The sequence below is a fragment of the Pseudopodoces humilis genome, chromosome 2 (assembly GCF_049639895.1).
Source record: "Pseudopodoces humilis isolate 2021_Gansu_Grassland_sample_001 chromosome 2, ASM4963989v1, whole genome shotgun sequence".
In the NCBI taxonomy this organism is placed as follows: Eukaryota; Metazoa; Chordata; class Aves; order Passeriformes; family Paridae; genus Pseudopodoces; species Pseudopodoces humilis.
This window is the reverse complement of record NC_142201.1, coordinates 56470294-56496570: the sequence shown is the minus strand read 5'-3', so window position 1 is coordinate 56496570 and position 26277 is coordinate 56470294. Positions and strand designations below refer to the sequence as shown.

At 34.0% G+C, this 26277-nt stretch overlaps 1 protein-coding gene across 2 annotated transcripts in view; it reads left to right on the top strand.

The window, feature by feature from the left end:
- The window catches only part of PCDH17 (protocadherin 17), a 90911-nt gene that overhangs the window by 23026 nt on the left and 41608 nt on the right, over window positions 1-26277 (top strand). The window contains exons 3-4 of one of the 2 annotated variants that reach the window (XM_088052193.1): window positions 6760-6818; window positions 6993-7162. In XM_088052193.1, coding sequence (XP_087908319.1) covers window positions 6760-6818; window positions 6993-7162 — 229 coding nt within the window. Of the gene's footprint in view, window positions 1-6759; window positions 6819-6989; window positions 7163-26277 lie in introns of both variants that reach the window. The other variant, XM_014263377.2, reaches the window with a different exon arrangement.

Below are 26277 nucleotides of genomic sequence, written 5' to 3'. Positions count from 1 at the left end.
AATCTGATCAGAGTCTGGTCTCAGCTCACCTTTTGAATGTCACTCAGATCTACTATTTTTACAAGGATCACTTAAAATTATGTCATTCTGTAGTGACCTTTTTAGCTTCTTCACAAAGGTCTTGCTCCTTCAAGTCCTCCTACTTGGTGCAGTCATCAGTGAGATGAGAAGAACTTTCAGGGCCTTGTGATTCCTAATTCTTGCACTGTGTTATATTCCCACAGTCCAGGCTTTTGCCATCTTTAGTGTCTTGTACATTGCAGAATAAACTCTTGCAAAAATTTAACAAATAGTTGGTTTCATTAAAGCAGTAGTACAAACAACTGAAATAATCTACAATGCCTTAGTATGACACCTTAACCAATAAATCAACAATAAGTTGGTTTTTTTTGGTGACAAATATGGTATTTGCTAAGAGAAAACAGTGTATGGATTAGGCATTCATAAAGGAGATCTGCATTCCTTTGCTTATGGGAAAGGATGGTAGTGTCTGTCCTCAGAGCTTCACTTCTCAGAAGTCACTGTGCTGAGCTCAGGACCTGTTCCTCTCACAGTTTTACTTTTCTCATTCAGTAGGAAGAGAAAACACGAGCCACCAACCAACACTTTAATAAAGAGTGCAGAAGCCTCATGAATGGTATTGCCTTGTGCATTTGACTGTTTTTACTGCCCTGTGTTTTCAATGTGCTTTTGAAGAATGCTATGTATGTCAGAAATTCACATAAACACACTGTAGGACTTTTAACACCAGAATACACATCTTGCAGCAAGTGTGAAATTTCCTAAATATGTCCATGTCATATAAATTATATCTCAGAAGCATTTTCAAAGGGATGAGAATGGAGAGCACATAGTAGGATATTATTTTTAAAAATAGCCTATTTAATTTTGACCCTGAAAAAGGTAGAATAACTTATGAGAGGTTTATGGGCAGTTTTTGGATTAGTTGTTTTTTTGTTTTTGCTGTTGGGACAATGGATTTTCTTAATGAAGTAAATCTTGTGGAACCAAAAACTACTATTTCTGGCTAAGTATACACATTCACTGGCAGTCTTATACTGAGAAGTCTTTGTGAAAAATTGTACTATGTTGAACCCACACTGCTCCTAACAAAATGAAGACAATTGTCTGCTCTTTCAAAACTCAATTTGGCAGAATACAATTCTTTTGCCTCCAGAAGAGATTGCCATTATATAAGATCTTTGTTTCATGGGGGAAGGATGAATACTTGGAATTCAGCTTTTCAAGAAAAGGCACAGAAGATGCTTGAATTAGATATTAAGTGGCAGTCTAATAAAGGTGAGAGATGTTTCATTTCATTTTTGCATTTAATGTTTAATTAAAAAGAAGTTAGAGTCAGCAAAGACATTTTGCTTTATTATAGTTCCAGGTATGAACATCTACATAAAATGGAGCTGCATTAAATCATTTCAGAAAATGTGATATTTCTTCTTGTAATTCTGAGAAAAAATTATGAATATTCTAGTTGTCTAATATTCATAAATCTGATTAATTCCTAAGTTCTTTTTTTCATATTTTAGAGTACATCTTTCCCTTATATGACAATTATTTCTAGGCATAATTTGTCAAGAATACTTAAATATTGAATTTCTCTCTCTGTCCCTGTCTCTTTCTTTCTCACTTCCTTTTTCTTTGTAGGCGCTGATTTTTTTTATTATTATTTTTTTTTTATTAGACAAACCTGTTGAATTGCACACTCTTTTTTTAAAAAAAAAATCAATAATTTTATTCAAACGGTATGGAATACACCAAGTATTGCTAGAAATCTTCAAAATTGTGACACAAAAAATGTTTTTATTAAAAAGTAAAGAGACAAAAATAGTGAGTAGCTTCTAATTTTAAAGACACAGTCTCCTTTTTGCAGGAATTCTTGAATGTTCTCCTACTGAGCAATAGCAGAATTTTTGAAATTTGATTGATTACTATGGTGCTGTAATTCTAATCCTCAATTTTTTTAAAAAAATGGTGTGTGCAGAGCCACTGTAGAATTCCTTTGTGTTTATAAAACAGCTTAATATTTCAACAGAAGTAAACACATATACCTTGTGAACATGAACTTATTAAAAGAAAAAAAGGGATCAGAGATGAATATAGCCCATTGCTAAAAATATTCCCCATAATTCATTGTGTAATGCTTGGCCCAGGCTGGTTCAAACTGTTTCCAGTGATGAGGTTTTTCACTTTTTTTTTTTTTTCTTATAAGTTTATTTAAGGTTAATGGATTCTATGAAGAATTTGTTTCTCATACTCTGTTCTTGGCTATAATTTTTCATTTTCCTTTCTCTAAATTAAACTTTTGGAAGCCATAGCCATTCCAGAATTAATTAGTAGAAACTTGACAGTTGACTTTCAAACTTTTGAATGGTTTTATTTCTGAGTCTATAAAATTTAATATTCCAAATACACCATGTGAGAGCTATACTTGGCAACAATTTTAGTTTATCTAGGTCCTTTTTGTAGTCATAACATACAAGTCTTGACAGGTGCAATAAACGGAATAGTTCTGTAGACAGTTGATAGCTCTTGGAAAGATATTCTATGTGTTCTTCATGCAAACACTGGCCGTTTAATGATTTTCAAAGTCCCGTTATTGGACTTTAGCAATTATATTGTCTCATTTGAAATTCCATACCAGTAAATCCAACCAGCTCAGTTTGTCCAGAGAAGTTGTGGGTGCCCCACCCCTGGAGATGCTCAACACCAAGCTGGATGGGTCTTGGAGCATTTGGAAGGTATCCTTACCCATGACTGGGAGAGAATGTCTGGAACTAGATGATATTTAAGGTCTCATCCAACCCAAACCGTTCTATGATTCTATGAAAAGTATATTTTGCACAGGTTTAATTTGCCTCATCTTTTATTTTCCTTCTTCTCAATTCATTGAAGTAAAAGAAAACAAAATCAAACTGTACGATATTTTCTGAAAGTAAGCAAACCCTTGTTTTATAAATTTTTACAGCTTTTGAAAGGCTCCTATGCATTCTGACTTCTTTTTAAATGGCTTTTTTAAATGCACTTCAGTTTCTGAGAAAGCTGTATCAAATGTGCATGCAGAAATCCTCAGACATTTTTTCTGCAACATTACACTAATGACAGTGTTCCTAAAATTTCATATTTGATCTAGAGTCACATATTATGACATATAGGTAGAAGAGAGTGTTTGTAAGGGTCTGTTGTAGCAACTGTCAAAAAAAGAGTATATGTTGAATGGTTTAACAACATACTCTCTTTGGAAATGAGCTGGTTCCACTAATCTGTGAAAATGGGCCATAATAGCAGGACCACTTCTCTAAGGTGGCTTTGGACAGCTAGGTTCACACCACAGACTTTAATTTTCTGGTGGCAGTGTATGTTTCTGCTTTTGTTTTAATTTTAGGTAACATTTGTCCTGCTACTGGAGAACCTGTGCTCCGGTAGCTGTTGGTGACCTAATTGATACTTCAGCCCTCAGTCTTGAATCACAGAGATAGAAAACTTTTCTTTACTGTTTAACTTTGGTGACTTTTAGAGACAGATTGTTCCTGGAGATTTTTTTGGAGGGAGGGTGAGAACAAGGGTGAAGTTTGTTTTCTTTTGTTCTTCAGGAGGTTAATGATGCTGGCATTTGAATAATTTTTGGTTATTTATCAGGAGACTGCAATTCCAGGCAATTCGCTTCTGACATGATGCATTTTACTTAGCTGTAACTATTGCACTGGACATCTTGCTGGTTGTCAAGATTCCCCTATGCCAATAATACTCCACAGAGTGTTAGGTACCTAATGCTAGATGACCAAATGGGATATTTTGTATTTCTCAAAGGCACTTTGAGGGATCTTGGCTGATTAGCTAGTGTAGCTGACTAGATTTTAGGTGGTTTTCTGCAGGTAAGCTGCAACCTAAACTGGAAGTCCAGCATTTTGGTGATTTTGTTGTCCTAGAAAGGGCTGTATATCCAGAGAAGGACAAGAGGTTTTTTTAGATTTTTAAAGCAGTGTTCATTTCTTAGAGTTACAGCTATGCAATGTAAAGGGGTATGATTAATGCATGAGTTGGAATGTATAATATCACTTCCATAAATGTTAAAGTGTAAAAATTTTAAGTATATGACCTCTCACTTCAACTGGGATTTAAAAAAAAAAAATTTTAAGGGAGTTAGACATGTTAGACATTGGTCTTTCTCTCATCCACTGTGAAGCAGATGTTTACATTTATAAGATTCTTCCAAACTGCCAAGGCTAAAATTAAATACTTTTTTAGTTATCACAATCTCTAATAGATATTTACATACATGAAACAATTCTCCCTCTGCTGCCTGTATCTCAGAGTGCTGTCACAGCTCAACACAAGCATCATATCTTCATAATTCATAGAAGAAGGACTAATGCTTTTAGAGCAGAAAGAACAGTATTCAACTCTGAGCTCTGTGTCTGTATATGGTCATCAAGTACTTACATTTGTTCTTTTGTAGTAATAACTTTTTTGTAATAATGAACTTGCTGTAACATGGCACACAATTCATCGTATTGCGGCAAAATGCAGTATGACAGTAATTAGTCAAATTCGAATCCAGTTAAAGGTCTTTAATGATTACCATAAATGCAGAATTTCTCAGCAGTTAAGATGGGGTCATTCTATTTTAAAATATGTGTATTGTCTCATCCAGGATGTGTGAAATGCTTTTTTGCTATGAAAAAGCAGAGACAAAAAATATGAGCGGTTCTTACTGGTCCAGTTTACATTTAAGTTTTTAGCACCATCAAAAAGGAGGAGTTATAATTAATTCCAGGGCAAAAGTCTGAGTTTTAATAGCAGAGAATTGATGAAAAGACAGTTTATATCAGGCATTTTGACTGCCAATGTCATGAAAAATGGAAATGTTGATTCTGGTAGCAGCTGTGTTTAGGAGGAGACAGATGTCTTACGTAAGTAAAAGCATAAGGTCGGTTTTCCTGGATATCTCTATTTGAGATATTAGGCATAGAAAAGAGACATAAGTCCTAAAGTTTTGAAGATTTATTCAGGTTGATAAGTACTGGGTTCTGTAAGTGCCATAATGATTGTATGTGAGTGTATATATATCAGGTAGGTTTGCTGCACAAAAACTTGTGAGAAGAAAAAAACCAAGCAGAATTGCTGAATTACAGCTGCTCCCAAAATGTGATGTGCTGCATTTGAGAGATACACATAAGAATGCTGAAATACACCTCCTTTTTTTGTTGTTTTCAATGTTTGTTTTTCTAACTTAATACATACTAAATGTGAGGATGAACTTTAATTCTAATTGCATATACTAAACCTATGATGGATGTGAACATAATATGTGTTACAAGCTTTTTTTTTTTTTTTGAACTAAAGGATTTAGAAACTAGAAGAAAATGCATTGACATACATGCTGAATGGAAGATGGTTCTGTATTTTCCATCACTTCTCTAAAACATAAAAGACACCCATGGTATACAAGCTCATCTATTTCACAAGTCCCTTGAAAGTAACGGATGTCTGCCCAATTTCTGTTACAAACAGCAGTGACTTAAATTTAGGATAAAATTTTTGCCTCTTTTCCAAGCTCAAATATTCTAATCATACAAGAAGGAGCAAATATTTCTAATTACCTCCTACTGATAAAACAAAAAGATAGAAAAGTGGTGTGGGGACTGGCAGAGAAACTCAAATCTCTAAGATCCCAGTCACTTCTGTAAGCACTTGCTGCATGACATTAAACCTTGAGCCCTCAGCTTCATTATTTGAGTTTTGCCCGTGTTACGGATGCTGATCCGCTGGATGCTGCTGCGAAAGCCGGAGCTGCTGCGAAGCAGAGTGGTGTGATGTGAAGTGATGCAGAAAACAGTAGAAGCTCTGTCGCTAGGTCAGCTGCAAGAAGAAGTGACGTGCGTGAATGTACAGTATGCGGAGTTTTCTGAATGATGCAGTCTCTCTTTCTCCCAAAGAACTTCAGCTAATGATACAAGGGGAATTCAGTTCCCTTTGGCAGGACTCCATGTTGGTCTGAATCCTTTTAATACTTCTGCTTCTACAGTTACTTGGCTCGTGCTGCTAAAAATATACACGACAGATTTAATGAAAGTATCTTCTTTTAAAAACTACTTGTCAACAGTGATCATTTAAAGTTCTTGTTTGCATGTGTGGTTCTCATTATTCTGACATAGCTATTAATACTGATGAAAATTAAAGAGAGAAAATCCAAATATTTTCATACTTGCATTTTTCCAGTAGCATCTGAGAAACCCCACAGCTAATCAACCATAAATTTTCTTGATTTTTTGTTTATTCTTTCAATTCAAGTGTAATGTAGCAGTATACAAAACTGTATTACAGCAGTAAGAACCTCAGAGTCCCAATAGATGATGTAATTATGATTAAAAATTAGTATTGTTGAATAATTCACTTTTTTTAATATGCAAGAGTAATTTTTTCTCTCATTTTCAATAACCATCAGTCTTAATATCTATCTAATGAAAAAACATAAACAGTGTCATCTGTCAGGTTACTAACAGAGAATGCCACTTATTGGAGCCTCATTGTTTACTTTAGCAGGTAATTTGTGGACCGGAATCATTTAATTGTTCTGAGCACATAATTACATGCCAGCATTTTCCAATTTAATTAAAATGTACAAATCTGAAGATTAAGGGAATTTTTGAATTATTAATCATTTCTCCTCTAGGAAATCTTGTTGCTCTGCAGGAGATTTGTCCAGTGTACAACTATACGTATTTTTTTCCTTCTCTTTCACAGACAGACAATTTTCCCGCAGAGCCCAATTACATGGGCAGCAGGCAGCAGTTTGTTCAAAGGTAAGGCCTATTAAATAACTTTCTTGGCTTCCCCATTTGCATTCTTGTCAAAATTGCTTTGCCAGAGAGTACAATTCAACTTAGAACAAGTAAATACAACACTCTCTCTCTCTCTCCTTTTTTTTTTTTTTTTTTTTTTTTTTTTTTTTTTTTTTTTCATATGTATTTCAGTAGCTCCACGTTCAAGGATCCAGAAAGAGCCAGCTTGAGGGACAGCGGGCATGGGGACAGTGATCAGGCTGACAGTGACCAAGACACTAACAAAGGCTCCTGCTGTGACATGTCTGTTAGGGAGGCACTCAAGATGAAAACTACTTCAACTAAAAGCCAGCCACTTGAACAAGGTGAGTGAAGCCAACAATGCCTACAAAAGTGTAAAGTAAAAACGTCATTATTAACCTATTAGTATTGCAGTTGTGGGTTATCAGGGAGGAATAGCCTATAATAATATTATCAGAGAAAACAGTAAATCTTCTCACTAGCCCAGAGCAAAGGAACCAGTTTCTTTCAGATTGAACATGAAATGAAACCACAAGTGTCCAAAGCAGATTTAAAAAAAAAAATAAAAAAAATAATACTTTTGAAAATGATTAGAATATACTCTATTTCCACTGACATTGTCTGTGATATATTATATACAATCCTTCTGTCAAAGCGTGATTTGAAAATTCAAATTAGACATGACTGCAACAGATAAAAGAGCACCAGTCATTTACATTCGTCGTGTAGTTTGGAGAAGAGGAAAAGAAAATACTCTGTATAAAAGACAAGAGTAAAAATGAATCAGAAGACGTTTTCATTTCATGGATGCATTTTCCTGTTTGTAATGTTGATTTCACAATTAAAAGTAGTGTGAGAAATATCAAATACTGATACACTCTTATTTTCAGTATACTTTCGTTCACATACCGTAACGGTAGCAAAGATTAAGAGTGTCTGTGAAACAGCTAAAATGACGTAGATCAGGACAATGACAATGTTCTCTACCAACATTCATTCTGACAAACAAGCATATTTATTTCCCCAAACTGTGTCCAATTCATATTTATTCTAGATATGCTTTATCTAATTTGGAGGTCTTTTATTTCAAAAGGTACACCTCTGTTTTTTTTAGAGAATCAGACAGACAAAGCACTCCAGCATTCTCTGCCTTTCTGTTTTGCTTCTATACTGTAAGCAATAAAGTGCATCACTGAATGATTTTTAAATTTTTGTATGTTTCCCATTATTTTACTTTGTTGTAGGGAGGGTGGTTCAGTGTTAAAGACAGGAAATTATTAAATCAGCCAGGCCTTAATAAGTAGCTGTATTTCTAATTAAGCAGAAATATAAGCTTTTTGTAGTTGTTGATTAATTGGACCTGGGTTTTTCACCTTTTACCTTAGTCTCATCTGTAGTACAGACATCAGGAAGTACATGTTCAACTTCATTTTTCTGATTATGTTGAGATTACAGTATAATTTTTGCAGTGCAGAATATTTAGAATGCTGCAGTATAATTTTTTCTGTATACATTTGGAGGTTGACCTCATATCTGACCTTATTTTCCAAGTAATAAATGCCGGAAAGATTATTTTTTCCTGACCTTTTGCCACAGCAACTCTCTGCTTATAATTGGACATTGATCTGTATAAAGATGCCATGCAGGATTTTTTTTTTTAAAGAAGCTATTTGAGTGTGTGTCTTATTCTCTCAGTTTTGTATGACACAAAGACAAAAATTCTGGATTTCCATCTATCAAGTACAGTCGTGAAAAAGCCTTAAAATTTTTAAAGTTTCACTAGGAAACTATCTAGTACTCAGATTAAAAATGTGTGTTTTCTTAGAAAAAGACTATATGGCCAGTGTTCATAATACTGCAGTTTGTCGAGCAGCATCAAACCCAAATCTGGCCAAAATATATGCAATCTAGTAAGCACATTAGCCAACCATTCCCATGCTTATTTTCGTTGTAATGCGAAGAGTTATATGCAGGTTTACCTTTGTCATTATAGCTATGTGAGCTGCCCTAGTCAACAAGAAAATTTATTCTAATCACTCAGATGAATTCCTTATGTTCTTATTAAACATATATTGAATTGTGGGCATTAAGTATTGTCAGCTTGTCAGCCACTGAACTACAGCAGTGGCTGTTTATGTGAATTTCTTTACTGAAGAAAATAAAATAATGGGGGTAGAGAGACAAAGTAATTTTTCCCCCCTTTTTTTAAATTTTTTTTTTATTCTTCCCAAATATAATTAAAAATAGTAATGGTACAAATTTGTTTGCTTGAATGAACTCTTCCTTCTCTAGTGTGCTATAATAAAATCATTGTCATATTATGAAAACAGAACCTCCATCCAGCACCTTATGGGATTTCAGGTCACTGCAGTAACAAATGTGGTGCTATGTGGTGTTCCCAATGAAATCGATGATTACTTGTCATTGAGCTTAGTATGATTAGGGTTCTCAGCCAAATGTAATATTTCTCTTTTGAAAGAAGATAAATAAAATTGTGTTCTCTAGTCATAAGCCAATTGAAGGAGGGTAAGAAATATGATATATGTGATTAGGATAGGAAAATAATTTCATTTTATTTCAGAGAAAAATTGTTTTCTGGGAAAAGGAGATGGAAAGCTTGCTAGAAACAATTGTCTCCAGCAATGCCTGAATCAATATTAGAAGTTGTGGTTCTGTCATCATTCTGGGTTATATACAAGGATGGGAATTCACTATTTTGTAACCAAGTTCTATGCTTGATTATTGTTTTTTAAAGATATTTAAAATACTTTAGCTTCTGCTATTAGAACAACACCAATAATTAAATCCTATGAAATTATTGAAAAATTGTTTGGTTTAACAGTGAAGTCAGGATCTTGACATGAGAATCCTAATTTAAAAATGATTTAAGTTTGGCATATTCATGTAATTCCAAACATTACTGTCATGTGTCCAATTCTGCCCATGGCAGTAATAAGAATTCTAGTTGTACCAGTATTTAGACTACAGTTTTGATCAACTCTAGCCCAGATAGTTGAAAATTAAAAGGCCAAACTGAGATAAAAAGGGTCTTGGTAGCACTACAGTAGTTGTGCTTCTCTCAGTAACAGGGAAGTAGGAAATTTTACAAAAAAAATTTTTGTAGACAAGATGTCTTCTAATTTCAGCATGAGATGGGAAGCAGTCAAGCTTACCTTATGACTTCCATTAAATTAATGAAACAGTGAATGATAGAGCCTGTCAGTTTACTATTGAAATAGTTGATTTCAAGGAAAAGATATCCAGATACAAACTTTTGTCTGGTAGTGATTTTAAACATTTTCCACAAATGAGAAAGACAATGCAAATTAGATGTAATTAATTTCATAATTAATGAAATGCTTATGGAATGGCCTGAATGGAAGGAAAGCAGAAAAAAAACCCCAAACTGTAAAAATTATCATGATAGTAAGTCTTGTGTTACAGTAAGCACGTCCCACTTTAGTTATCTCAGCCTTATCCTCTCTTGCTGTGGTATACAAGCCACTTTCTGCATAAGAATATCTAGCTGTCTCTTAAGCTTACTTATGCTATCTTAATCAGCTGTCTTACTAAACAGCTTGTTCCACATGCCTGCTACTCTTTTTGTAGAATGGTTTTGGATAAGTTTGTTTTGTTTACCTGTCTTTTTTTCCACCTCTGTTGCTGACACTTTAAACCCTATCACTAGTTTGGACAGTTTGACATCACCCTACTTAGAAGTCTTACAAGAATTAATAATTTTGAACATATCTGTTAAATTGCCTGTTTATTTCACTCAAAGTTGTGGCATGTAATATTCACTTTTTGCATTTAAATAACAGAGTAATTGTTTCGTTTGACATGGTTTAAGAATAACAGCAACAATCTGTATTTCTTTAAAAGGTATCCAAAGCTGAAAATTATATTATAACCCATAAAACATAAACAATAATATCTACAAGGGAGCAATAAAACAGCAAGATGTTAATTTTATATTTTTCTTAGTAAATCCTGCATAAGCTTACATTATAATCAGGAAGAAATACCAAGTTATGGACTTTTCTGTAGTTACTCATAAATTATTATCTTAGATTTTCCCAGGAATCTTTAGTTTCTTTTTCTTTTGTTCTGCTTTTGTTTTGCTTTTCTGTCTGTGTTTTCTTGTTTTAGTGCAAATGTCTTTGTCAAAAAAACTTCAAGGGATTAAATATCTCCCAATTCAGTCGCTTTGTTGAGGTTTTGCTTTATCACTGTGCATTGCCTCTTTCTTTCAATATAGTTTCTTGCCATTCACACCTGCATCCCATAGAAGAGCCACTCCTGCATATGCTGTTGCCTCATTGGCAATAGTGTGGATTCTGAGAATAAAGAAAAAGATGGAGGCAACTGCTTGGAGGAAGGGTAAAATGGAACTCTTCAGCGTAGTTGTCAGAGTCTCCTCTAGGACCAAGGCTGCTCATCAGGCTTCTCTGTAAAACAGCACCGTTTTTAGTCTAGGGTATTGTTAGTAGTATAAAAGGAATTTAATGTATCTGCATGAAAAAAGTGATACTAAGTATAATTTGAAAATATAATAGCTCTTTCTTCATCACAACAAAAATACATTTGCATCACAGCTGATGCAGTTTTGCATGTAAATCTTAGGAATAAAAATATCATTTCTAGAGACTCTATAAACACTGTTTGTTACCAGTTGTGTTTACCCACTGAATGTGTTCACATAACAAGTCTGTAGCATCTTGTTAATTTATAATCTCAATTTCTAAACATGACATCCTAGAACCCGAGTATCCTGCATTATCCATCCGCAGCAGAGCAGAAATTACAAAAAATTTTTACCAAGATTTTTCTGGACTATCTATTAATTTTCTTGGCATAATCTTGCTAGAGTCTGTTAGATAATTAAAATCCATTCTGTTTTACTGAGTTAGAATCAGTCTAGACTGATAAGTGCAGAAAGTTCATCAAGCACATTTCTTCTGTCTGACATCATCACCAATGCTTTCCATGCCATTGAGGATGATGAGCTCTTTTATGAATACAACAGCTTAATGAGATAATAGATAAAGAAGACTGTGAAGAAATATTTCATTTCAAAGTTTCTGAAACTGGCAATGGCCTCTTCTGAGAAACTGATGGAGGCTAGGAATCTCCAGAAACTGGCACAACCTGTGAAATCTTTTGTTCAACAATGCTTCCTCCCATAGGTATTTTCCCCTGGACAGAACATCTATCACATTCTTTCTATGCTCAGAATAGATTTCAGACTGCCCTTCTTGCTCTGACACCACTTAAGAGTCTTTATGTCCAGCACTATCATCCTTTCTAACTTGCTTACTTCCAACATGGTCAGGTAAGATGCTAACTTGCTGTTTACTTGCACATAGTATCCGGTTTTCAATTTCATCTGATGACTTGTTTTCCAGGGAAGCTATAAGAATAACTTGATTGTATTGAGGGTCTCTTTCCTTTTCTGGATATGTCTCAATAGTAGAATCTATTTCTGGAACTGGAAATTCTGGAAATTGTGAGGTGAAGCCCACACAAAATGAAGTTTTGAGCCTCGAGTTTTCTGCTTCTGTTTGTTCTTTTCTATATATTTTTATCTCTTTTTTTTTGTGTTTTTTTGTTTGTTTGTTTTGGTTTTGTGTTTTATGCAAGCACATGTATGATTCTAGATGAGGACTAGCATAGGTCAAAGAAAACTTATCTATTCTCTAACTGTTTCTGGTTGACTGAATTTCTAATCAACAAGCTGGAAATATTTGATTTTGGCCTTATTCTAATCATGAGATTTTAAGATTAAAAATGTAGGTAGAGTGCAGAGTTTTATGAAGAATAATACCATTATTTTATATCTACTCCAGTGTGTGTATAGCAAGTTCAATATGACATTGGAGCCACTGACATTACTTCTTTCCTTTTTTTCTGCTGTGAGTACTTTATTCAGTGAAACAGTACTTCTAAATGAATGAGAATTATCAGCATTATTATTGGTCTCATACTCCTTATAAGTGCTTGTGAATGATGATATTGAAACTTCAATTTGGAGTATATTTCCCTTTTAGTCAGAGGAAACAAATAAAAGTTTCAAGTGTTCTGTCTTGCCTTAAGCATTTAAAGATGATCTAGGTAACACTTTTGCAAGATTTTGTTACCTGGGCTGAGCTAGACTGTGCAAAGGTTCAATAGTTCCCTTTTTTTGAGAAATCAGAATTATGTTCTGCCTTCTAACCAAAGATAATGAACTAGAGAGAAAAATACAGGTCAGTTTCCTTTGCTCTACCGATAATTGTCAGCTCTTCTCATATTAATACCTAGTAATCTATGACATATCTTTTGCTGTATAATGTCTATAGCAAATTATATGATGGATTTAGACAAAATAAATAGAAAACTCTCATATCTGCCAATTTTTGTTCACTCAGAGTATTATCGTGAATATCTCTCGTGGTTTAGATTCTACTTTCAGACAATCTCCTAGTCTACCAGTCAATTTAAGTTCATCTTTTAGATTTCAGCTATTTTTATACCAAATCCAGATTTGTGATTAAAGCTGTGTGACTGCTTCAAAGCAGAGTCCAGTTTGTTCGGTGCTCCCTCATTATAGATGGGAGGGCTCCCAGGCACAGCATCACCACAGTGTGCTCTTCTCAGAAATACACAAGCATCTTTGGTTTTCAAGCAGCACAGGTAAGGAAGGAGAAGTCTGAGGAAGCAGATGCTTGTCCTAAACAAACAGAAAAGTCAGAAAAGGAAGTAAAGTGGCATTTTAATGGAGAAGGGATAGAATCACTTTATGCCTCATGACTTCTCTGCCTCTGTTGATACAAAATAGAAAAGTGGTGCAAACATTCTGGCAACTGAAGTGACAGTGAATACAGTTTGCATCAGATTGTCTTAGCCTATTATTGCTGTCTGTTATTGCCCATTATCCTGCATTTCAACTGGCGCTGTGTTCTGCCAAACTGGGTTTTTAATCAGGTGCACATTTCAGCACCTGGCAGATTATTGCCATCATATATATCTGGTAGCTGTGAAGTTTTGTGAACAGCATATCCCACAATTAGTGTATTTAGCCAATATTTAGAGGAGAAAATTTCTATAACTGACTTTAAAAACATACAGAAGGAGCTTTCTCCATCGGTACACACAAACATATCACTGTGACTCAAAGGGATTACAGCCATTCAGCACAACTTCATCTATGCACCATTTGGTGTGCCATGCTGCATTTTAGGTAATTTCATTTCCCCTCCACATAATTCCTACTTATTTTATAATTAAAAATTACTTCAGTGGCTGATAGTTATATGTATTTTTGACATGTTTTATTTTCATTGGACATTTCGCTATTGAATCAATTTAGATAGGCCCTTACTAACATCTGAAAAGTTCATGACTGCAACAATAAAAGTATTCATAAATTTCAGAAGAGTTTTCTTTGCTGATCTTATTTGCAAATTAATTCATACCATGCACTTCAAGATCACAAGTCTATTACCATAAGTCTCGTATCTGAGATTCTAATATTTGGGCGCTGTAGCTGTTGGTGCTCATCTCTTTCTGCTTTACTTCAGAGGCAACAAAACAGAATATCCCTCCCCTGTCACTAGTGTAAATCTCATTACATCCTATCTATACTTTCTGTTTTGACACTGCCTTTCCTGGGTCTAGGCGCAGTTATTGTACTGCAGTTTGTTCTTGGAAGGCTTAGAATCCATAAGTTATCTTTTCACTTTATTCCCACCAGAAGAGCAAGAGAAGGATTTGCCATTCTCAGTAAGATGAGGTCCTTCTATGTCAAAATCATTATCTTCAGCTAACATTCCTTCTTTTCAGATTATTTTTTATAAATTGAAAGAAAAGTGGGGGCACAGAAAGATCAACAACTTTTGAAACAAGGAAATCAGAAAATAGAGAGTTTTTATAGTATCAGGCTTTATGCATTTCCCTGGGTGATAAATGGATCTTCTCTACTTGTGCTTACTTTTGTTAATGAATATTTTAGGGCATATATTCATATATTGGATGAATACTTAATATCAAGGAAAGTATTGTAACAGGACTAGAGAGTCTATTCCTGACTCTTGCTCTGTGTCTGAAAATGTCCTTGAATGGTGTATTTACAGGTTTCTTTTTATTAAGCTTACACAGAATTAGAGTTTAAAATAAACATATATATGAGGGTATGTGTGTTTATTTAGTTATATAGGGAAGACAATTAAAATAAATACATCTTCTCTCTTCCTCATTTTAAATCATTTTATGATTTATTTATCTTCGCTTATTAAGTCAGCAGAAAATACTGATATGACAAACAGCAATAGTGAACAAGATTTAACAAAATCCCATTGCATATTGCAGCCACAATCTTTTTATCAAAAAGAAGCAGTGTTCTGCAGATGGAGTTACCGTAAAGCTGATACATATTAGTTGGAAATCTGAATTATTGTATTTATCAATAGTTCTATGTCCAGCTGGGAAAGACAAAAGAGAAGTGTCTTAAATAAGAGGCAGGACTTAACTATTCCATTCAGCAATGCTTTAGCTGGAATACTACTGATTGTATTTTGTTCTTCTGGAACAAAGAGTATCTCCTAACGTCTGTGAACTCTAATAGAGACTGTCCTTTTCATGGCCCTTTTTCTGTTTACATACTACTTTTCTCCTATGCCGTGGTTTCCAGGGGGAGAAACGTGGTTTAATTTAATTTGGGCCAACATTGCAGCATGCACTAATTAGTGATACATCCACTGTACACAGTTTGTGGGCATATTTTGGAGATAGATCTGGAAGAATTCAAAATCAAAAATGAGGCATATTAACAGCAGAAAATAGAAGTTTGTGAAACATCGCCTGTAGGTGAAGTTTGAAAGAAATGTTTGTTTAGAATCTGTGCGTGTTTAACTGAACAAGGACTGGGCTAAAGCATAATAAAGGTCTTTGTGTATATAGAGTTGTTATAAATAGGATGGTCCTTGCTTTTTCTTTTCTTTTTGTTTAATTTTCTGGGAGAAGTATTTAAGTTATATTTGAGAGAGAACTTTACTATAAAGGTGCGTAGGCACTGAAGCAGGCTTCTGTAAGTTACAGAATAGCCTTTCCTGGAAATTTTCAAAACAGGTTAAATACACATTTGTCACTGATAATCTAGATTTATTTTAAACCATCCAGGGCCAGAGGATTCACTCTCATCCTGCTTTTTATGGTGCCAAAATTAAATATGGGGATGTATTGCACTGCCTAATCCTGAGTAAAACATACTGAAAGAGAATATTTGCTCTGATCCTTTACTTAGCCTCTTCTCTGTGAGCATTTTCTTCATCTTGAAGAACTCACCATGGTAGAGGATTTCAGGGAATATGGATTATGTTGTGCTTCCCAACAATAATACCCAGCATTTAACATGGCCGTGGCTCAGAGACAGAGCTGCAGAACAAGTAACGTAATTTAGTGAAACTTTCTCTAGCCTCTGTACTTCAGTGATGCACAATGCCATGTATCAGCCTCTGTGCACCTACTGTCCAATCTGATCTCCAGAATGGCAGAACAGCTGGTTTCCATTTCCCGCTGATGCTTTCTCCTATTCCAGCTGCTGCACTCAAATAACCTCCTTTCCCCAAGTGGGCTTCATGTGGTTTGAAAGGGACTTAATGTACCTCAGTGCATAGGGAACTTTTGATGCATATTTCATCACGTTTCAGTTCTTTCTACAGGGAACACTGCATATATAACAGATGTTCCCTGACTACTACCCTTTCCTGAAGGTGACATGCCCTTTTTTTGTGTTTCATCTCTAACGTATAGAGGTGGTAATGCCTGCGTGGTACTGAAAAATAGTGCTCCATGGCTGCCCCTGTGCTGCATGCCAAGCTATGTTTAATTCCATCTGCTCCCCTCTGCAGCATGAAATGGAGAAAGCATATGCCCAGTATAACCAAGTCACACTGTGGGACAGATAATACCCCTTTATCTAAGACAAGTGTAGGTATTTTTAAAATTTAGGACCCTATTCTTCCAGATTTTTTTAATACATAAATTGTTTCATACATAAATGTTACATACATACATGTTACATAAAATTTTAATACATAAATTAATTAGTGGGGATATTTGTATAGTTACATATCAAAAGTGCATAGTCTTTTATTGTATTTTTTATCATTAATGCAACATTATTAATATTGTATATGTAGTGTGCATGTCTACATATGTCCACATACATACTCATAAATACAAAAAGACAGAATTAACTTATATCCCTGAAAATTTTGTAATCTATATAAATCTATGCTTTAACATTATAGAAAATGTAATGTTTTAGAACATTTTATGCTTGCTTGTTTTAAAACTACAATGAGAACAATTCACAAATCTGTTTACACAAAACTCTCAATTTTCACCATAAAAGTTGTTGTGGAAAGAATAATAACTCTGAGGCAAAATCTGTCAGATTAAAATTGAGTATATAATTGAAAAGCAGTACTTTACAAATAAAGTTTTTAAATATCTATTTAATAATGTATAGCACTATCTGACCCAATTTTTATTTGAACAAATTAATACAGTTCTTATATAAAAGTGCAGTTTAGGTTGAGCATTGACAAGATCTCTAGGCAGCTACAGAGCCCAAACAACCTTTCAAGGTCCAAATCAAACATAAAAAGCGAACAGAAACAGAACTGTGTCTGTTCTGACCCTGTGGAGAGACTTTTGCAGATAATCTTCATGGCCCTGGGAAGTGTATATTGGATCTGTGTCTGCTGCTGAATATGAATATTCCTACAGTCTGTGGAGTATTTCTACACTTTATGGAATATTCCTGATTTTCGTGTCTCTGATTAGTTTTAGCAAGTCATATTTATTTTCAACATTGCTAATTTGACTTGAAGCAAGGATTCTCTCCCTTATCCTTATGGTATTTTGTTGTTGTAAAAAAATTTCACACAAATTACTTCTCTTTGAGTGGAAGCACATTGAGTGGAGCAGGATGGAGGAAAAAAGCTATGCTGAACGCTGAAGCTGCTGCTGTGTGGAAAGCTTTAAACGCAGCTTAACTTGCTAGTGTTCTGCGGCTGCTTTTTTGCTTCTCAGAAGTACCAGAGTACATAAATAACCAGGGCACATTGCTGAACTGGACTATAAAAATTATTTAAAAAAAATGAAAAACAAAACAAACAAAAAACAAAACCCAACCAAACAGAAACCAAACAACAATAACAAAAAAAATAAAACCAACCAAGAACCAAAAAAACTCCAACAACAACCAAAAAACCCAAAACACCAAAACAAAACAAGTTTCTTTTGGCATTCATGTTTGCAATAAGCAAATAAGTAGTTTTGACTTACATAATAAAACTTCTCTCAAAATGTTCTTTCTTCATTATATCAATTGTTAAAATAAAATCCCACAAGGTGTTTAAGCCTATCACATATAAAATTGTGAATTTTTCTTATGAATTTTTTTTAAATACAAAAGCATCGATGATATCTATATTTTTGTTACATTTGGAGTCTGTTTATTCATTCTTTATTATTAATGCATATTTTCATTCCTTTATTTCCATTTCTATATGTTTTATTTCCTGTGCATTCACATTTTTTTCCTTATTATATGGGAAATAGCAGAAATATGTTGCTAAAATTTTGGCACAAGAAAAGAGCCTCCCAAGCACAGGCTAGGCAGTTACTGATTAGTGTGAACTCACTGTCATTTTGTTACTTGGAAATCTTACTCCAATCATTAATTCACCATTATTTTACATTGATTTCAGGAGATGTGTAACCTTCTTAAGTATGGCAAAATAAGCCAGTATTTAAAGCCTCAAAATAAGCCAGTATTTAAAGCCTGAGAACTTCATTGCTACTTAGAACCTAAACATTACTTTAAATTCTTTAAAGACATAGATTCAGATGTCAGTAGAAGCTCAGATTTATTGTAAACTTATTAAACATCTTTTTCTGATATGCAGAAGTGTGGAAAGACAGAGTGAGAGTCAGAAGAAAAAGAAAAAAATATTAACTTAGAAGTTAAGGGTGTGGGAACATAACACAGAGGAGAAAAGAAAACCAAACAAGCAATCAAAACACATTCCTAGAATTCCTAGGAAATAAGAAAGTGTTAGAGGTAGTGTTCTTTTGTTACATTTAATTCTCTGCCAAAAGTGATAAAAATTTATAATTTTCCTAGAGAAAAACTGCATTTAAATATTTCTAAACTGGAAATATTTAATATAAGATAGGTGCTTGCTTTTTTGCAGAAGTTCATCATGGTCAGCAGACCTGTACCACCTTGCCCATATTGAATCAACACAGTATGCTATTGTTTTGTTTTGTTTTGGTATAAATCTGCAAAATATAACTTGTAAAAAATATAAAATTTGATGTCAGGGTTATAAATGCATAAGCCTTTGCATTAAAAAAACAAAAAAGTTTTTACAAAACTTAGATGAAATTTTTCCTTTAGATGTGTGAACATAATACTCTGGAAAGTAGAAAAAAATTAAGAAAATTATAAGTTTAACACTGCTAAAAGTACTTTTCAAAATCTTAATGAAATCCAGGATACTCTAGTTAATGGCATCTTCATTTAGACTGAATTTTACATTTCCAAAATAGATTTGAAACTAAGGCACAGGTTTTCTTCTAGATATTTAGTCCTCTATAAATACAAGCTGGAAAGACCTGAAGATTTTGTTAGTTAAAAAAAAAAAAAGGAAAAGAAAGCTTTCCAAACCCCTACATTTTCAACCTTGTTGAAGGAAAAACAGCCACATGTCCTCAGGAACCTTGTCACTGTCATTTCACCTACTATCTCACCTACATCTGAGTTAGCTGCACTAATTCTTTATTGTTAATTAATTGATTAGCTCTCTAGAATTACTGAGGAGAGTGAGGTACTTCTAGAGTATGATTCTTTTTGATCTGTTTAAGATGAATCACATCCTCTTTACTCTCAGTAAAAGATGACTAACTGATATAAATAACTGTATATATCTAAACCTGTGAAAGAAGGATTTCTTCTCAGGTTTTGAGGGAATGAGCTTTTTGTTGACTGACTATTGTTCATTACCAGTTTCAGGCTTCTGTGTTTCTTATTTATGTTATAGGTGTTAATTGTTCCAGCCCAAGTTTATTCTGGAGACACCATCATGAATTTATTTATCAAATATTTCCCATTTCATCTGTCATGCTGTAGAGGTGTTCAGTCTCTCTTCCATGTCAGAAATACGATTTCTGCTTGCATGGCTATTGTTCCCTCTTCCACGTATTTGCAGATGGGAACTGGTTTTTTCCCTCACAAATTGGGCAGCTGAATAATGTGCATTATTTTTTATGCTTTGCCTAAATATTTATCTACTTGGCTTTTGCTTTGGATTCCTATGGCCAAATTGGTAGTGCCAGAAGGAATGGAGTATAGTGTGTTGGAGGTTTAAAATTAGAATCTGAGATCAACCTTCTAAAAAGCCTTATGTGCTGAAGTGGTTTACTGAAATGACTCACAAGAAAAGAAAGGCATGGTCTTGGATTATATGGACTTCTTAAAATCAAAATAAATCAACCTATTTATCTAACTGCTGGAGCTATTTTAATTTAAGTTAATTAAATATCAAGGGATGAATAAATATATTAATTTAAGGATTAATCTCTGTGTAAAATATCTGTACCTTACATAATGTTAATCTTCAGTAAATTTTTGTCATTTGGTGAATGGAAGTAATTCATGAACTTGTTAAGCCTAGCTCCTTATAACATCTAAGGCAGTTCTTGTATGTTCATTAAATAGCAATGGATTCTGGAATAGCTGTTAATCCCCAGCAAATACATTTAAGAATCAACTGGCATTTTATAAACATACAGTAGCAATCCTATTAAATCAAAGTAAATATTTGTTTAAATTACTTCAAGTCTGTCCTGTTTTATCACACCCACTGTAGGGTGTGCCACTATGGTGGCAAGATGAGGTTTATCTGCATGAGTACACCTGCCACTCTCCTCTCAACTCCATCACCAGAGCCAGCTGCTGGAGGTGTTGCACATGCTGGCACAAAGAGGTCTCCTTCTAACCTTTCACCAGGGCACTGTGTCCCTGAAAGAGATAAACTAAACTAAATATATATTCATATAACAACATAAATGTCAGAGTTTTCTGCCAAATTGCTGTGAGAAACGGGGTTGTCATATTTTTTCACACTTCCAGATGACATATCTTTGCCTGCAATGCTTCACAATATAGATCTGGTCTCACAAGTTGCTATTCAGCATCAGTGTTATTGATGGAGAACATAGTCTGCTTTCTTGTAAGGCTCACACAGAGAAAGACTGAACTGCATTTTTGGCAAATTGAACGCTGTTGTCAGGAATATGTTACACCCCTTCTCATGTACAGATTAACCCTAATAACAACTATTTAACTCTGTAAGTGCCTCTCAGAACTATCTCAGAAAGTAAATCTTCTATATTGTACAGCACACAAATACTTATGACTGTCTTCTGCTTTTCTGTTTGCTCTTTCAGTTTTGTTAACATGAAAACAAGTAGCAGAGTAACCATCCTATCTGGGTTATTTCTCTCTCTCTCTCGGTGCTTTGGAAAATTTGAGTACTTTCTTCTGATGGTTCAGTTTACTATTTTTTTTACCCAGAACAAAATATTTGGTTGGTTTCTTCAATATTTAACTACTTTTATAAGGGATGAGAAAATGGAGAAGTAGTTTATAAAAAAAACCAAACAAATCCCCCCCATTTAAAGACTAAAAAAATAATGATTTCTTGTGAAAATATTAATTAGACAGTTTTAAATTGCTACAGATTGAAATTTCAGAAATTATGGGAAATGTAATTTAGATTAATATATATAATAATATAATAATCCTATATAATAATTTAAGCTTTCCTATTTACAGCTAAATTTGTAGTCCACAAAATATTCTAAGTTTATCTATTTTGCAGAACTGGAAAATAAAAGTGTTTATTACTGAAAGTAGTGCAAAAATTTCTTCAATTTACATCTTTACACAGCTTTTAATATCTCTATACCTTACCTTGTATAAATAGAGCTAATATGGGCCAATTTATTCCCTTAATATTCTTTCTGATTAGGGCTTTAGATCCCTCAGTTTTTTGAAAGCTAACTAAGGTTTTTTATTTACTACCATCAGAAAATTTCACTCTGAGAAAGATAAGAATTCAATATTATGATTATTCTATTCCTGGAAAAAAATAGAAGAGATTTTGAAAAGGAAGGACTTTAACCTTAAAGCAGTAATTTAGTAATAATATTGGACATATAAAAAAAACTGGTAACAAAAGGTAGGTAAATTTTCTATTGGACATATGAAATTTTTAACTGTATACTTTCTGTAACTTCTCATAATTCAGGTCTCATCTTTCTTTTTCTATCTCACCATTCCAGTGTAGATTGTAAAATGTAGCTTGTCTAGAGCAGTCACGCTGGTAGCTACATATGCATTTGATTTTATGAAAATAAATTCTTAATAAGAAATTCTTTTAATTTTTTGGTACCGATAATTTAATATCTTTTATTAAACTGAACTAAGCTAGTGCTTAAAAATAGCTCCCTGACATTCAGAATAATGGATATGAAAGCAAGAGTAATAAAAATTGCTGGGAAGGTGCAGTGCAAGCACTGATTCAGCAACTACCACACTGATTTAAACATTTTCTTTGGTACATAAGATATTAATCTGTAGGGGTTTAAAAGCATATGAAAACAACGCTGCCTAAAAAGGGAAGTTACACATGGAGTAACAGACTCCAACTCATTGTGCAGTCTAGGGCAACTGTATTATATGTATGCCCTTCACTTACAGCAGCTGAAGGTAATTCAATCATCCACCCAAATGCCACATCTGAGTCACCTTGTGGAATTTCCTGTTACTCCAGAGTTTGCACAAAGACTTCAGGACAATTACAACCCTGTGCAATTAAAGGTCTAAAGAGAAGAATGCAAGAAAATAAAAGACAACATTTTTTGTCAAACCTGTGGGGTTTTCTGTTCTGTGATTTTGTGTAACGCTGTTACAGACCCTTGTCTTGTCCTGCACACCAATCTCTACAACTTTGGTGAGTGTACAAACACACTGCTTTTGATTGAAACCTGCCACCTGATAGTTTCACTGGCAGTGCCTAGTTGTTGCTTTAGGAGAAAGAGTAAATAATTGTTTCCTATTAGTCTTCTCAGTGACAATCACGATTCAAAAATCTTTTCATATTTTCTCTTTGTTGTGTCTTCTTCAAGCTGAAAAATCTTAGTCTATTTATCTCTTCTCTTATGAAAGCCTTTTCATAACTTTGATCATCTTTGCTGCTCTTTTTTGTCTTTTCAGTTCTATTATATTCTTTTGAACATGGCATGAGCAGATCTGAGTACAGAAGTCTAGACACAGCAGCTATGGATTAAAAGAGTAATGTTTTGTGGTTTAATCTCTATTCTTTTCCAAAATACCTTCTTATTCTAACTGCTCTCTTGATGAATTATGAGCTGACATCTTCATTTAACTGTCCAGACTAATACAGAGATCAGTTTTAGAGTCCCTTGCTTGTGTAGAGTTGCTACTCTTTTCCATCATGCATATTACCTGCATTTGTTGACACTGAATCTTATGTGCCATTTTACTGTAGTCATTCAATTAATTGCATGACATCTATCTGCAGCTCTTCAGAGTCTCAGATTTTACTACTCACTTTTGTTTGGTACCAAAGCTAATTTAAGTGATAGTGTTACAATTCTCCAATTTCATATTTGGATTCCATATGGTCTGCTGGTTTGTTAGTAGTCATTTTACCCTATTAATCTTTTAGTTCCATGCAGTTTTAATGACTCATTTCTATCCCCAAAATATCTGCAAAGTAGGAATCACTTTCGATTCCTTCATTAAAATAAAATTAAATATATATATAATTTTTTTTATTATTTATCATTTTTTTTAGGAGTGAATACTTGTGACCTCTTCTTTCAGCACTTTGTATATGCAGTTAGCCTCACCAATCCTCTGGCAGACTTCCATTTTTTCTGGTTTTTTTTGATAAAAATTTCCATTAATTTCTGTGTCATGAACAAATAGTCTTCAAAACCTTCATCATACTTCCCTAAAACACTGTAACATTTTATGTGTTGGACTTCATGCATTTTTCTCAGCCTTATTTGCTCTCAATTTTGACATTTTTTTAAGAGTATCTTTTTACTCTTAATGGCCTTATTTAGTCTGCTGTTTCACCATGCTGGCTATATTTTTGTCCTTTAAAAGTGTTTTTGATAAGTGGTATACAGTTTCTCTGAACTCCTAATATAGTATCTTTAGGCAGTCTGTCATACTATCTGCAAGGATTTAGTCTTTTAATTGTCCTCTTCAATTTCCTTTCAAAAAGCTTTGTCGTGTTCAAGTATTTTTTTTTAGTTATTTTTTTTTTAGTTAAATGATTTTGTAGCCTTTTTTTTTTCCTTTCCTTTTTCTCTTTTCTGTAGACATTCTGTAGACATCTGAGAGCTTAGTGGCCAGCATTACAGTGTAACTTATAGTTACTTTTTTCCACATAGCCTGATGAATGCTAAAAAGTAAATCAAGTGCTGTTTATCCTCTCCTGAGCTCCTTGACTAGTTGTTGAAAGTGCAATGTACTTCATCATTCCTATATAATTTTTATTTTGGAATTATAATTATGCTGGGTTACACTGGCTATTTTCTGTCTATTACATTTGTGAGGTATCTTTTACATCACATTCCTCTCTTAGAACCAGCTGCTGGAGTTCTTATCTTTTAGACTTCACAAAAAGTGTAGAATCAAGTAGATATTTGATTTTGGTCTGGCTACCAATTTTTATGTTCCCTGTTCAATTAGGATTTTATTTGCTGAAGTGCATCTTTGCTATTCCCTCTCTGAATACCATCAACTTTTACTCTGCCCTATTTTTTTTTTCCTTTTTCACTCTGCTGTTTGTGATTTAACTCTAGTTGACAAGTTACCTGAGATAACATGCTTTTCTATACCTGTTACTTGTCTTCAATCTAAAAAAACATTATCATAGGCAATTCAGACGTCACCAGCCTTTTTCTTCTGCTGGTTTACATAATGCCTCGTCTACTTGAATATATTCCATTCATTGCTAACATTTCCTTGGTTGCTATTAAAATATACCCTTCTCTCTTCAATTTTCAACCCAAAAGAGAATATGAGCTTTAACATCTAAAATTCAGAAAGTAGAAACAGCACCCTACAGAAATGTGGAAATGCTGCAGAAATGTGATGCCATTTTCAGTTCTTTCTTAGGCCATTACAGTAAGACAGAAAAGAAAAAAAGAAGACACAGTTATTCCAAATCAATTATAGAGAGATCCTTAGCTGTCTCTTTTTCATCTAGAATTTTATCTTTTGCTTGTGATTCAGTTGACTCAAGTCTGCCTCTTCATAATGAATTTTTATGAGTGAGAGACTTGATAGTTATACCTGTAACTAATGTTCAAGTAAAATTCAATGCTGCGCTTCCTTTTTACTGGAAAAAACACCCACACCTTTTATTGGTTGTCTCTGATGACTGCCACAAATTTCCTATTTTCAGCTCCTGGTTTTTATTCTCACACTTCCTGGGAGTTTTGGGAACTAAGAATAACCTTTTTAAGTACATGTACAGACATTGTCCATTTTCCTTGGTATACTAGTAATATCACATATCAAAGGCAACAATGATATTTTTATTGTTCCCTTGTTACACAATTTTCCACATGCCTATTTTAGTCTTGTACCTTACCCTTTTGTCATTTTGACTTTTCTCACCCTTGGAAAAATACTTTTAGAGATCTTTCACACCCTATTGTTGCAGGATTCCACTTAGGAATACAAACATACATTATTATTACCATTTTCCCTCAATCTAGCACAAATCTTATTTTTTTTTCTATTTTTCTACAGTGAGGTAGCTGTGAAAACTTGTCCAAATTAACATTACAAGTGGATTAGTCAAATCATTTTAGAGCTATTTATTTTTATCTTTATTTAGCCTTAAAGTACAGTCTGTCACTTTGCCTGAACTTAAATCCAAGGTGCCAAAGTGAGTAAGAGAAAAGAGAATCAGGACATTTTAGATCTGAAAAAGAATTAGGGAGAAAAAGTAACGAAAAGAGTAAGAGTATAACAAGAAGAGTATAAGAATATCTACTTAGTGGTTTGATGCAATTGAGGAAATCTTCTTTGTCTGTTTAACTGATAAGGATTAATTTTTCAGAGTGGTTTAATGTAGTCTCAGACAGAAGTAGGTGTGCTTTTACATGCTCTGCTCTTCACTATGGAGGTCTTTCATCAAAGCAATGCCTTAAGATGCTTTTCCACCTGATGTCCAAACCTCTTTTATGGACTTCAGTGTCCAGGATCTGTTTGGGTCGCTGTAGCTCCTGACTAGGCTGCCACAGGTTTGTGGGGAATGCTTCAGCTTCTCGGTTGAGTCTGACAAACACAAGGTCA